The 14,584-nt window shown below is 43.5% G+C and overlaps 1 protein-coding gene and 1 pseudogene across 1 annotated transcript in view; one reads left to right on the top strand and one right to left on the bottom strand.

Annotated features, from left to right (window-relative positions):
• Positions 1-14,584, bottom strand: part of SLC22A3 (solute carrier family 22 member 3) — a 75,677-nt gene that overhangs the window by 22,944 nt on the left and 38,149 nt on the right. Inside the window, exons 3-5 of the mRNA XM_040965327.1 lie at positions 13,337-13,491; positions 7,590-7,758; positions 5,860-5,977 (exon numbers count right to left, since the gene is read on the bottom strand). Of these exons, the coding sequence (XP_040821261.1) occupies positions 5,860-5,977; positions 7,590-7,758; positions 13,337-13,491 (442 nt within the window). The remainder of the gene's footprint in view (positions 1-5,859; positions 5,978-7,589; positions 7,759-13,336; positions 13,492-14,584) is intronic.
• LOC121146062 lies at positions 9,207-9,614 on the top strand (annotated as a pseudogene).

Raw genomic sequence — 14,584 nt, 5'->3', positions numbered from 1 at the left:
ACCAGCAGACGAATGATCTTTCTGTCTCTCCTCTCTGTAAATCTCTTTCCAATAAAAAAAAATTTTTAAAAAGACAATTACAGATGAAAGCTAGTATGACAGTATCCATATTGTAATTATAATTTATATTAGTCATGTTGAACAAGAGGCCTTTGCCAATGGCACTGGCAGCCTTTACCCGGCAAAGTGGAAAAAGCCCTGGATGGTATTTCAGCAAGACTCCTCCCAACATCCTTTATGATTTTCAAGACTTTTTCATCCTTGACATGGGACTGATCTGAAGCCTTCTCAGGCTCCATTCTTTGGAGGATTTGAAATGAATCCCAGGCAGAGACATAACAACACCATGACTGACTGACATTTTGCATTGCTCTAATACAATGCTCCAGGCCAGAGAGTGCATAATATAAGGAGTTCTACTTGGCTCAGGAATCTGGTTGTTTGAAGCGCCAAGCAGTGTTGTGCCAAGGTCCTCGTGGGGTTTCTGGCTGCACCTCGACTCCGCAGGCAGGCAGAAGGGAACCAGCTGCACACGAAAGAGGCCAAGTGTGTGGATGGCCCCAGGACCAATCCAGCCCATGAGAACAGAGCCCTCTCTTTCACACAGCCCTTAACCCACTGACAATGAGAAGGCCAGCAGCTACTGTCCTTGCACCAGCTCCCACCTCTGCCTCCATGTGACCCTAGAGACCAAGGTGCTAGCATAAGAGCCACTATGGACAACCAAAATAATGTGCTGACTCCTGTGGCAATGGAATCAGTACTGCTAATCAACCATGTGCGTTAGCTCATAGATAGCAATGGTTCACACAGCCAGCCTGACTCCCACACCATCCTGGTGGGCGTTGTAAAAGTCAGAACCATGCTGTAGTTCTCTTCTTAAAAGAAGAGAAATCATGATTATATTTTAAAAATCCCCCTTTGAAAGGAATCATCAGAAAGAGATATTTACAAAGCTGGAAAGCCCTAGCAATTGAGGGTTTTATCACAATTCATTAGGAAGGAAAAAGGGTCGTAATGAAGAGTTAAAAAGCTCTCTGATAACAAATAATCCAGATTCATCTGACACTTTCAAATGAGGTCTAATATTTTCTGTATTAGAACTGCATCAAAGAGTGGGCTCATGTGGGATATGAGCCCACAATGGCCAGGAAGGCATTAGAGGTCTCCCTGATGGGTGGCAGGCACCCACTCCTTGAGCCATCATCACTGCCTCCCAGGGTCTACTTTGGCAGGAGCTGGAGCTAAGAACTGAGCTCCAATGTGGAATGTAGATCTTTTGAGGGCTAGCCTAAAACATCAGGCCCTAGCACTCCACTTCAATGGGTATGAACAGTGAACTGATTCCAACCAAAACATCACCAAATATGGACAGAATTCCATGCAGTATCCATGATCCTTATGTTAACTGGAGTTGCAATCTAAGATTCTCCATCTGTACAGGCCTTATAAAGACAAGAGGTGCGAGGATGGGGATAAGAGAGGAATAGGAAATACATTCCACCCGCCATGAGGCCAAAGCAAATGACCATTGCCAAACCCAACATTAGTAGAGCCAGGAAGTGTTTTTATTCCCTGGAAATGAGGGAGAGGATGTAAATATTTTCCAACAATAACCCAATCCACCACATTGGATGCTCTCTGGACAACCAAAATAATGTGCTGACTCCTACTGTGGCAATGGAATCAGTACCGCTAATCAACCGTGTGAGTTAGCTCTGGCTGCAAGCCTAGGCGTGCCCACCTCCGCAGCACCCTGGGATAGAACTCTCAGCCCTGAGCCTACGTGATCAGCTGTTCTTTATTTTATTACAGTTGAAAATTATTTTATTTCTTTGAAAGGCAGAGTTATATATAGAGAAGGAGATACAGAGAGAATCTTCCATCCTTTGGCTTACTCCTCAAATGGCCGCAATGGCCTGGATTGTTCTGGACTGAACCCAGGGACCAAGAGCTTCTTCTGGATCTTCCACAAGGGTGCAGGAGCCCTAACACCTGGATCCCAGGCATATTAGCATGGAGCTAGATCAGAAGTGGAGCAGCCAAGACTTGGCTGGCAACCATATGTGAGGCTAGCATTGCAGTCAGTAGCCTTACCCACTAGGCTACAACGCCAACCCCAATCCTTACATTTTTTAAGACATTAGTTTCACTTCTCTGCTTATTTTGTACAGCCAGTCAAAAAGGTTGAGTTAGGTAGGTTCTCTATAAAGATATTTGTTTTAAAAAACTAAAGAACCCTTGAGCAGATAGGTGATTCCAAGTTGAGACTGGCACTTAAAATGATACGCTTGGAAAATCAGGTCACACCAACAAGCAATTGAGGGGTCAGCAACTCCTGGACTATTGGCGGGATTTGAACACACACACAACAGGCTTCGTCTGCCCAGGGCTGGGGTACTTGGAGCACTGGCAAGGAAACTAACCAGAAAATCTGCAAAGAAGCGAGAAATATTCAGGGTTTCCACCTAGGAGTTTGGATTTTAAAACAAGGCATAAGAAAAGCACAGAACAGGCCAACCACCCTTGCAGGGCAAAGGGAAGCAGCTCAATCTTTCTGAAAAGAGGGAAAGGATTATGCGCGTGCTCTGCGTTTTCTCTGCGAACCCCCTCGCAGGTCACAAGAGCGGATGGAAGTCAGTTTTATTTACCAAATATTCTAGTAACAAACGAAGAAATTAGGATAAAGTAACATAGTGTGATTTTGCAACCCCTAATGAGTAAAGCAATCCAGGCAGTGGCTTTCAGGGACAGCCGATGTCCCAAGAAGTGAGCGGGCCCTGGGCACTTCTCCATGGAAACAGTAGACCCACTTGTGAACTTGAACCCAATTCAACTCTGGATGTAACCACCAAGTTACTACCGACTGTGAAGACAGGGGCTGTTGAAGGACCCCAGGGATGTCACTACTAACATTTAGAGTTTGGAAAATCACAGGGGAAAAAAGGCGCAGGATTCTCCATTCCTAAAGTATGAGGAAGAGAAAAAGAAAAAGAACCCACGCACTGAAGAAATCAAGAGAGGAAAACTAACGAACCACGAGGTGCACATCTGTCAGGTTCCTGAGCAACAAATACCCCCGAAGCACCATGCGACCGTCAGGGGGCCGGCAGCACTGACCTGCTGTCTGATACTGAGAGATGTGGTTAATTTTTTCTTATAATGAGGCTATTGGCATTTCTTTTGTATATATTTTCCTTTACTTACCACAGCCTTCCTACTTTGTGCTCATGATAGGCATGCGCAGCGGTTGGCTCTCACACCTGCATCAGAGAGCTGCTCATTTGTATTAAATTTGAAAAGCCAATGAATATGTTTGGGGTCAGCAGTATCCGAAAGATTACACGCCCATGGTTCCAGAGTTTAGGACATTTTTGAACTCCTGTTTGAGGGTAACTTACCCCAAGATGAAATGGCATGGTGGCTGGAGTGTCTTCAGTCAGCAGGTGGAGGACAGGAAGAGCAAGGGCAGCCGGCCCTCTCCTGGCCATGGCTGGCTCAGGGCAATATGAGATTTAGTATGTGAATTTTTGAATTGTTGGATGTGACTGAAAATTTCTATGTTCAAAGTCCTAAAATGAGGGCCTGGCATTGTAGCTTGGCGGTTAAGGCCTTGATTTGCATGCACTTGGACCCCATATGGGACCTGGTTCTTGTTCTAGTTGCCCCCTTTCCCATCCAGCTCCATGTCTATGGCCTAGGAAAACAGTAGAGGATGGCCCAGAAGCCTTGAGAACCTGCATGCATGTGGGAGACCTGGAAGAAGCTCCTGGCTTCTGGCTTTGGATTGGCTCAGTTCCAGCTGTTGCGGTCACTTGGGGAGTGAATCAGCAGACAGAAGATCTTTCTCTATCTCCTTCTCTCCAAAAATTGACTTTCCAATTAAAATAAATTAATAAATCTTTTTTTTAAAGTCCTAAAAAGTAAAGACTAAAGTGAAGGCTCACTAGAATAATCCAAACAAACAAAACTCAAAACTGCTTTGGTAAGAAAATGGCAATAGTGGAAAGATGTTAGAGTGAATTCCCAAATTCTGGTTTCTGACCCGGCTTTTCAGGGAAGACGTCTCTCTGACTGCTAAACACCAGAGTTACAACCTCTTGGAAAGGGTGGGCACCTTGCCTAGTGGGTGAGCTGCGAATTGGGCCACCAGCATCCCACATTAGAGTGCCTGGGTTTGCCTTCAAGCTCTGCTTCAGCTGGCTGCCACTGTGCAGCTGCAGCCTGGGAAGCAGCAGGTGGTGATGGTTTCTGCCGCCCTTGTGGGAGACCTGGGCTGAGCCTGGCGGACGTATGGGGAGTGGGCCAGCAGGTGGAATCTATCTATCCATCTCTGTTTCACTGCCTCTGAAATAAACAACAACAACCAAAGACTTGGAACACACTGGGCTGCGTAGTTCATGATCCTTTACAAGCACGAGCATATAGAACACTGAACTTGGTGCTTGCTGAAGTGATCTCTGTGGTGCTTGTGAATTAGACATTGGGTCAGTGGGGTTTGTGAGCAGCACGGAAGCAGCCTCCAACAGAACATGTGAGAGCAGCCGCTTTGGAGCTGGACTCTGGTCTCATAGCAGAACTGACCATCACACTGGGTATGCCGGATGTGTTGGCATTTTAGTTTATAACGCCAGCATGGAGCATTTTTTTCAGCATCCCTACAAATCTTGATTCAGATCTTCTCTATACTATGAGTCTGTGGGTCAAATAAAACGAATAGAAAAACCACTTATTCTACAGCTTATAGAGAATCCGAAAGATTCCAGCTTTGGCTTAGCTGCAAGGCTCCAGGGCTGAGAGATGAGAGCTAGGGAGCAAGCAGTGCAACTGTTTTCTCTAAAAGGAACATTCCTCTCAAACGCACACAAAGAAGGCCAAGATCTGCCAGTCTCGGCAGTCACAAGAGCACGCTTGCTCTACAGCACACACTCTATGATCTGTACACTGAAGGCCTACCACCAACCTACTTGTACTTGGTCAGGGTTTTGAGTTGAAATCTGTAAACAGAGAGGTCATTGCTTGCCAGCTTGCCACCTACTTTAAGAAAGAAGGCAGAATCCAATATTTCTGACCAAGCTCTGCTTGGAAGGGACAATACAACCAACAAAACCCATCTGTATTAGAACAGTTCCACCCAACCCAACTGAATGTAACCAAGAAAACCATGTCAGCTGTCTCATGTTATTCAAAGTTTACATCAAAGCACATAGATTCTAAAGATTCTACTCAAATACTCCAGATATAGTAATTGTCTTCTTACTCCACAATCACTGAGCCTTTACAGATAAAGCACTGCTACGTTTCTTCATATGCTCTTTTCCAATTATTCAGAGATTGTTTCGAGTCTGTGTGTTACCTATATGCTCCATCTTTCAAGTGGGAAATAATGAGCTTTTAACTGTCCCTGCTCCCAGTTTCTCCTATTGCAATGATACACAGGCCCCTAAAGAAGTGTTGAAGAGAGGGAGAGAGTGGGCAGAGAAAGGTTGACAACAGATTAAGCCTAAAGCCTGAAGTATTGTATTATTCTCAAGTTCTAGTTCAAACAAATAATATTTTCAAGACTAAATTTAGAAACAAATCTTTAGACCAAACCAAAACATCAAGAAAAGATACATAGCTTGTATAAGCAAGTGAATTGTTAAATATCACGGGCCTACAGTGAGCAAGGCTTAACAATTCAGGTAACTTGGTGCAACTGTTAACATCAGAACTGAACAATCAACTAACCTTGACCACCAACGACTTAGTGATGAATCCTGTCACACACATACTCTTGTAATAAGTGAAATTAGATTAGTCAGTGGTAGACAATGACACATCTCCACAGCATTCATTCCCAGGAACAAACAGATTTACCTCAGAGTAACTCGGCGAGAGGTACTTCCCATTGCATTTAGCAATCTTCCTCAGAATCTTCAACGCTTTGTCCCCTTCCTTCCGGGTAATCAGCCAGCGGGGAGACTCAGGAACCACCCTGGCAAAGACCAACGCTTTTTTGAGTTATATCCAGGAATTCTGCAATCTGTAAGTTTAAGACTTGAGTTTTTCTATCAAAATGCATTTTGCACTTGTAGGCAAGTTGAGGTTGATAATAAGCTGTTGGAAATGCAGACTGTCTTTGCTGCATGATCAATGAGTCTCCAAAGATTCGCAGGTTGCAGTTTGTGGGAGAATTGCTATGAACCCAAAACTCAACAAATGCTTTTGATGGCAAGGTCATTTCTATCAAATGATCATTGTCTCCACATACTGGACTTTTCATTGCTAAATGGATGAAAAACACGAAATTGATAACTGGATCATTACTCGTAAAAATTATTGATCCTCCTTTGCCCTCCAGGCAGTCTAGAACAGTGTCTGACTACATTTATAAAAACAATTAGGATTTTGTGAAAATAAGGAAAAGATAAAGAATCCGGGGCCAATGTCAAAACATCGCAGAGCAAGTGGCTGCCTGAGGTGCCAGCATCTTATACAGGCAATCACTTGAGTTCCGACTGCTCCCTCTCTGATCCAGCTCCCTGCTAACGCACCTGGCAAAGCAGCAGCAGATGGAACAAACACGTGGATTCCTGCCACCCACGTGGGAGATCCAGTAGGAGTGTCTGGATTCCGGCTTTGATCTGGTTCCAGCCATTTGGGGAGTGAACCAATAATTGGAAAAATCTCTCTCTCTTTCTCTTTTATCCCTTCCTCTAACTCTTCCAACTAAACAAATATATCTTAAAAAAAAAAAAAAAAGAACCTGATTAATGTAAACTGCTTTGCCTGTTTTCAGCTTAAATTAGAGAAATGATTAAAACACACTCAGGGTAATAATGAGCTGTATGCATTTAATTTTGGGAGCTGGCATTGTGGCATAGTGAATGAAGTTGCTGCCTACTGCAGTCCAGTCCCATATGGGTGCCAGTTTGTGTCCTGACTGCTCTCCTTGTGGCCCATATCCCTGCTAAAAGCCTGGAAAAAAACCAGCAGAATGATATCCCAAGTTGTTTGGGTCCCTGTCATCATGTGGAAGACCCAGATGAAACTTCAGGCTCCTGGTTTCAGCCTGGCCCAGACCCGGCCGTTATAGCTACCTGGGGAGTAAATCAACCAGTGTCTCTCTGTCTCTGTTTTTTCCTTCTCTCTCGGTAACCCTAAACTTCAAGTGAATAAACAGTCCTTCAAAAATTACTTCATTTTCTTCTGCTCTTAATATTTTCTTATTCCTTAAAGAATTCCCGAGTAATATTAGTTTGCTTAATAGAATAAAGAAGTAAGCAGATTTCATTGCGTTTAATTTGCACTTCAAGATACTGGCAGGTATAATTTGTTATCTTAGAGTTTTCACAAGGATATCACAGAACAATTAAAACTAATGTTATACTCTACAATTTTGTTTGATTCGTTTATTATTTCTAGTGACAACCCGTGTTAAGTAATCATAAGTAATCTTTCTAAATCTTCAATTCTCTAAAAATTCTCAAAGCCTGTAGCCATTCGGGAAGGTTACAAAGTCTGTATTGTTTTTCATTTTCATGTTGGTTTGGATTCTACATTTTGAGGAACAAGTATAAACACGATAGTATCCAAAACCACATTACCAGTAATAAAGGAGGAAGAGAAAGTTGGGCAGCGTGATGGCCAGCTGGAGCCCTTGCCAGCTGGGGAGAAAGTAGGCGATTCCAGGGAGCAGAATGATGCCGAGGGTGAAGAACATTTGGATCACCACTCCCACAATCCTCCTCTGCTTGGAGCCTACTATTTCTGTGACTGGAGGAGAGCAAGCACAAGTGGTTAGAAGACTCAGGGCCAACTCCAACACAAACACAGAGACATCCCACCTGCTGTCTACCCAGCATGGCTAGAACACCATGGAACTCAGCCCTTGGGGCTTCCCTCTTGTTGTCCTGCTGGAGGTGACCTTTCCAGGCACCTCGGAGCCCTTCCCTCTCTCTTCTCTGCTGGTTACCAAGGTTACTTGCCAAGGACTGCAAATGTTGTTTTTAGGAAAGCTTCAGTAATGACGAGTGGTAATGCTAACCATCTTCAGCCAAACTGACTCCGGCAAGGTAGCTATACTTGGGCACTGTGTCTCTCCTCAGATGCGCAATGGCAGTTATCACAAGATTCGCGATGATAATATCACACTCTACAAATACTTATCATTATCACAAGACGGCTTCTTTTGAATGTCAGTTCTCCCCATGTATTGGACTTCTTGTTGTAATCTTTCCTTCCTGGAATTCTTTCCTCTTCTGCTCCTTCCCAGTAAGTAATTCATGTTTTCCGTTCTCGCTCCTGGGGGGGACTTGCCTTACAGTCACCCCCAAGATCACAGTCTGGAAAATTCACTGAAACTTGGGTCCTGGGACAGCCTTTACGCGACTGGCCTATCCCTTCTACTCCAGCCTGTGATGTTAACTCCCCCAGCACCGCCCACTCTTACCCCACCCACAGGACAATCTTCCTGACTTCTCCCATGTGGACAGTGGTTGGGGATTGCATCGGGTAACGCAGGGTGTGGAAGCTCAAAGAGCTGAAGCAATCATCAGGGATTAAATGTTCCCACTTCCCCGGTCAGGAGCCCACCAGGACTTAGAGTAGGCGACTGCTCCTGGGAAGGAGACAGGCCAAAGAGGCAGCCGGGGCTTTAACCAACAGCACCAGCAGAGAGTACAGGGATGGGTGTCGCAGTCTAGTGGATGAATCCTCACCTTGCTTCCACCAGGATCCCATATGGGCACTGGTTTGTGTCCTGGTTGCTCCACTTCCCATCCAGCTCCCTGCTTGAGGGCTGGGAAAGCAGTCAAGGATGGCCCAAGACCCTGGGAACCTGCACCCTCATGGGAGACCCTGAAGAAGCTCCTGGGTTCAGATCACCTCAGTTCCAGCCATTGCGGCCACATGGGGCATGAACCAGCAGACAGAAGATGTTTCTCCGTCTTTATTTTCTTGTCTCTGTATATCTGCTTTTTCAATTTAATAAGAATAAATCTTTAAAAATAAATAAATAAAAAGTAAATGGAGGTGGGCCTTTCTAGTGGTGGAAGAGGGCAAAGACTCAAAGATCAACTTCTCCTGCGGCAAAAAGCTCTCCACTCACATGGTAAGAAGAGGGCTAAAGACGCTTAAAGAATGCAGGAAAGTCTTTCCAAACCAGAGCACAGCATACACTACACTGCGAAAATGTCTTTTCAGGGTATCAGGTGCAGGAGAAGATGGCGGCCTCCTGAGGAGTTAGGGTTCCTTGTCATTTTGCTTGTTGGAAGAACTTGAAGAAGGACAGACAGAAATAGGTGACGGTCCAGCTAGCTGGGACCTCCCAGATGTCAGAGATACGACACTTACAAGGTGGGCAGGCATGATTACTGGGCCACCAAGAACAAATTATGAGAGCAGGATATATAGCCTAAAAACAGAATATGGACCTAATACACTTCTCCATCGGTAGATTTATAAAGAAAAATTAATATGAATGGGATAAATAGTTCCAGTAAAATGGTGGATGCACAGAGCAAAATTCATAGAACATTAAGGCTGCACTTCAGGAGCTAAGACATCTTATGATGTCCAAGGAAAATATGAAGCTTCCACAGCCACCAGAAAGACAAACACACAGCAATTAATTTTACTGGATTTCAAACTTGTCTTAAATCAACAGCCTTCTGCTCATATTAATGTCTTGATTAAATATCACAATGCAAAATATCCACACATTCAGTAAAGAATTCCAGCTGGCATATATGACCAGGACATTTGTAAGAATATACTTAATATATCTACACCAATATGCTTTCAGGTAAAAGGAGGGAAAATGTGGCACAATTTTTCTTTCTCTTGATGAGACATTGTCATTTAAACATACACCTGGAGTGCTCCAAATGGGATTCGGGTTAACAAGATGCAAGCACGGTGAGGCATGTCAAATGGCAGTGGAAACTGGTGTTTCTGAAAAGTAAAACCCCCAGGAAGGACAGGCGGCAATGACACGCTGTCTCCGTCTTGCTTAGTGAAAGAGCTGCAGTTGAAATTGTTTAAGTAGCAGGTACAGTGAGTATTGCCACAAACTGTGCTAAATTTTGAAGCGGTGTGGGTGCTGAGTACTAATAGTACAAAAAATGTGTTCAGGATTGCTTTGATACCTGTATTTATAATAAAAAAAAAATATTGGGGAGGAGTTGATGAATTTCTTTTAAAAGCTGTTCCTGCATGTTACATGTAACAGTCATGATAAATATTTGCTTACAGTCTTTGTGTAACAAACCATGAATTTAGTTTAAGTCAACAGAAAAGAAAATAGGTATATGAATATATAATTTTGAGATTAAAGTTAGTTTTAAAATGTAAATAAAATGTGGACCGTGTCCTCATTAACTGTACCATTTCTATTATGTTGACATAGTTAATGTGTAGCGCCTAGTCAAGGTGGCAAAAAATGGAATTATTGCAATGTTCCATCCATTAGCACCTTTAATATCATTCTACTTTGCATACTTCCTGTGACTTGGAATTTGCAGAGTATTTCACAACAGAAGGGATTTGTTTAACCATTTCTTGGGCAAGGAGGAACCCCAGGTGTGAGACTTTGAATTTGTTCTCACTAGAGATAATATGAAAATTTTTTAAATTTTCTAACAATTCTTACAGAATTATAGATTGCAAAATATTCAGATATACATCCTGTTTTTCTTCATAATATTCTTTTTTTCTGGGAAAATGTTTGATTAATAGAATAAAATAACTAGGGCTATTTCCTCCTCCAGTTGATGTTTTTAGTATTAAGGATCAATGCTGTGCCGGGCCCTGTACTTGCTAGCACACACAAGAATCTGGTTTGAGAACACCTCAGACAGTTTCTTTAGAGATCTCCCCAATCAAAATGCTGGACTCAGAATCCAAATCAAGAAAAGAGAGAAGACAGAACAGATCAACCAACCATCTCAGCTATATCTTTGCAGCGAAATACGGGGCAAACAGAGACTCTATGATGGACTATGTCAACCAGTGAATTCTTCAAAGACCTCATAGTGCTTGGAGTGGCAAGATTGGCAGCGATTCGTAACTGCTGAAATATCAAACCACCTGAGCAAGAACCTCAGAGCATGCCCGACATCCGGGACCTGGGGAAGGTGGGAAATTGGGTGGGCCTTCTCCCTTAAAACCCTCCTTTATACATGAAGGAAACAATATGGAAAAAATATGGAAAAAATAATAGTCTCACCCACTTTCCTATAGCCCTTGAACCTTTTTACCCTAATTAAGTATATAAAGATTGTCAAAATATAATAAAAAAAATGGAAAAAAAAAAAAGGATCAATGTTCTCCACCCGCAGTCCATTCTAGCTTGTACTGCGTGAACTTGTGTATCTGTTAGGTTACTGTTGACATCAAAGCACTGAGCACGCTGCTTGCTGAAAATTCAATGAAGAACAGAAAAGCGCTCAGGTCAAGTTACCTCTCAGTTTGGCTGGCTAATAATTTTACTCAACCTTCAACCCCAGTTATATAAAAGGTCAACTAGAATTCGATCATCAAAACAACAGTGTTTAAGCCTTTCTTATAATGGAAAAATAATCACCCTGAACACATTAAATATTTTCATTACTTTTATACAAGAAAGGCAGATTTTTCCAGCATGTCACACCTCTCTGTGTGATATACCCATTCACGAAGTTTTGAGTTATCTTTTCTTGGTCAATGGTACAGGATTATCAGTTTGTCTAAGCTTTCTGATTGCCATGCGGCTATCTTAATCTAAGATGCTTAAAATGTTTTAAAACGACATGCAGAGGACACACACATATACACATTTTCATGTGTGTGATTTACTAAAATAGATTCAGAATGAACTATTTCCTTGAAATGCAGTCTTACATGCTTTCAGCCAATTAGAGACACTTCTTTACTCTTGCCCTGTATGGTAGGTGATGGTGTTCAGCATGGCTTCCGCCCAGAGCGCGTCTTGCTGTGCCTGGGAGCTCCTGTGTGAGTGCTGTCTGCTAGCTGAGAGGCCCAGGAATCCTGAAAAGGTATCCTTGTCTTGTTCCCTCGTCCACTGTTGGGAAGTTTCGTACCTAACCCTGAGCTATTGCGGTAAGCCCGCTGTTTATTCCCTCTCTCAGGAACCAACTTGCAAGGCAGAATGGAGATGTCCCTGCAGTCAGACACCTTGCAGCTCACAGGAGGAGTGCATCCAGAGCACTCGCTCGGAAAACTGCCAAGACAGCACTTTCCAAGCAGTTTGCCCTCTGTTTTAAAAAGTGGCTAAGGCCATAGGGAGTGTGGTATTTGCCTTAGAAATTTGGTTAAAAGGCCAGGAAGTAAGATCCATGAGGATGATCCTGTGTTAATAAAGATTATCAAAGTAAAATTCTTGTCCTATAGGCCAAAGGAGAAAGAGAGATTAGAGAGAGAGAGAGAAGAGAATGTTGTTTCAGACCAGTGTCCACTGCCCATCACACAGCATCCCAGCTCTGAGAAGTCCTGGCCGCTCCGCAGCTGATCAGCTCGCTGCTAACACATCCAGGAACGGCAGCAGGCGATGGCCCAAACACTGGGATCCTGGATATCCATGTGGGAGATCGGCCTGAGATGTGACGGCTGTTCGGAGAGTAAACTAGTAGATGGAAGACAGGCCTCTCTCTCTCTCCCTCTCTATCATTCTGCTTTTCATATAAATTTTTTAAATGCTTTCAAAAAATGTATTGCTCGGGCCCGGCGCGGTGGCGCAAGTGGTTAAAGTCCTCGCCTTGCACGCCCGGGATCCCATATGGGCGCCGGTTCTAATCCCGGCAGCCCCGTTTCCCTTCTAGCTCCCTGCCTGTGGCCTGGGAAAGCAGTAGAGGACGGCCCAAGGCTTTGGGAACCTGCACCCACATGGGAGACCCGGAAGAGGCTCCTGGCTTCGGATCGGCATAGTATTGGCCTTTGCACTCACTTGGGGAGTGAATCATCGGACGGAAGATCTTCCTCTCTGTATATCCGCCTTTCCAATAAAAAAAAATAATAATAAAAATAAATCTTTAAAAAAAATGTATTGCTCCAAGAGCTATTGAAATGTTAACAACATTTCTTGATAATAAAGCAAAGCTAGAAAACATGGTAGCGATGGGAAAGCTCAAAAGTGTTTAGGACACCCTCCTATTTGATTTCTAAAGTCTTGAGGCATTCAAGGCTCTACCGCAGCACACACGCTGCCTCGCTTTTGTAGCTGCAGGCAGGACTGTTGGAGCTGCGCGGGCGCCTGGCTTGGGGACCTGCCCAAGGACACAGGGAGAGGCTGGCAGCCAGCACCTCTCAGCCACCCACGCCCGGCTCTCAAAGAGACAAAGGTGTAAAGAAGTCTTACCGATCACGTAGCAAGTCATCCATGTCCCCTTTCCAAACACGCCTTGCAGGAAGCGGAAGACCACAAACACAGAAAAGTTCGGGGCAAACGCCACCACCACACCAGTGATGCCAACGCCGAAACAGGATACTAAGTAAGTGACTCTTCTACCGTACCTTTTAGAGAAAAAGGTTACTTTAAACATCTGCTTCAGCATGTGGTGCGAAAATGGTCCCTAGAAACTGTGTCCTCTATGACTTTATTACCGTAAAGGATTGTGGAGGCTTTCATACCGCAGTAACAATTAAGCAATAATCTATGACACTTACATCTTCTATGGGAACATTGGGTGGTGTCCCAGCTGCTCCCCTTCCAATCCTGCTCCCTGCTAATGTGCCTAAGAAAGCAGCAGAAGATGGTCCACGTGCTTGGGCCCCTGTGCCTCATTGGAACACATGGGGATGGAGTTCCAGGCTTCAGCCTCACCTAGCCCCAGGCATTGTAGCCATATGGGAAATGAACCAGCAGATGGAACATGTTTGTCTGTCTCTCATATTCTTCCTCTAATTCTGCATTTTCAATAAATAACAAATCTTTTTTAAAAATTAAGTATTGCTGAAAAGCTTAGTTTTGGTATATGGGCAAACCAGGGCAAATAAAACATGTATTTCTGAAACGACAAAAAATTTAAAACATAAAGCACAGAGTGCATCCTCTATGACTTCTTTCCAAAAGATGGCCCTCTATTCAATACCTGCTGTTTGACGTCGTCTCCTGGTACTGTAGAAGTGACATTCTCTAACATTTTGTGCTTGGAGTGTTACCGAGAAAGGGGCAGAATGAAGCCACCAAGGTGCCTGATACCTAGGTGTCCTCTCTGAAGCTTGGCTCAAGCACGTACCAGACATGACCTTGGACCAATTCCTAGACTCTCAAAAACTCAAGTTTGATTTCTTTACAGTTTCTAAAGAGAAATAGTGCAGAGGCCCAAAGGAGATGCTATGTGAAAATCCCTTCCACACTCTAAAATGTACCACCCATACTGTGTTGATTTTTGTATTTTCATTATTTACACAAAGATTATTGTATTATTTCATTATTCATCTAACTATCACTATGATCATAATTGTTATTAAGTGATATTACGCACAGTATTCTGAGCAATGTCATGGTTACCACATTTTTCTTCTCTTAATATATTTGTCTAATTAAAAAATATTATTTTGTTATTTCATGATACAGTTCCATAGGCTCTGGGATTTCCCTTCC

This window comes from Ochotona curzoniae, unplaced genomic scaffold (assembly GCF_017591425.1).
Source record: "Ochotona curzoniae isolate NIBS_2020 unplaced genomic scaffold, NIBS_Ocur_1.0 scaffold_3890, whole genome shotgun sequence".
NCBI classification, from domain to species: Eukaryota; Metazoa; Chordata; class Mammalia; order Lagomorpha; family Ochotonidae; genus Ochotona; species Ochotona curzoniae.
This window is presented reverse-complemented; position numbering and strand designations above follow the sequence as displayed.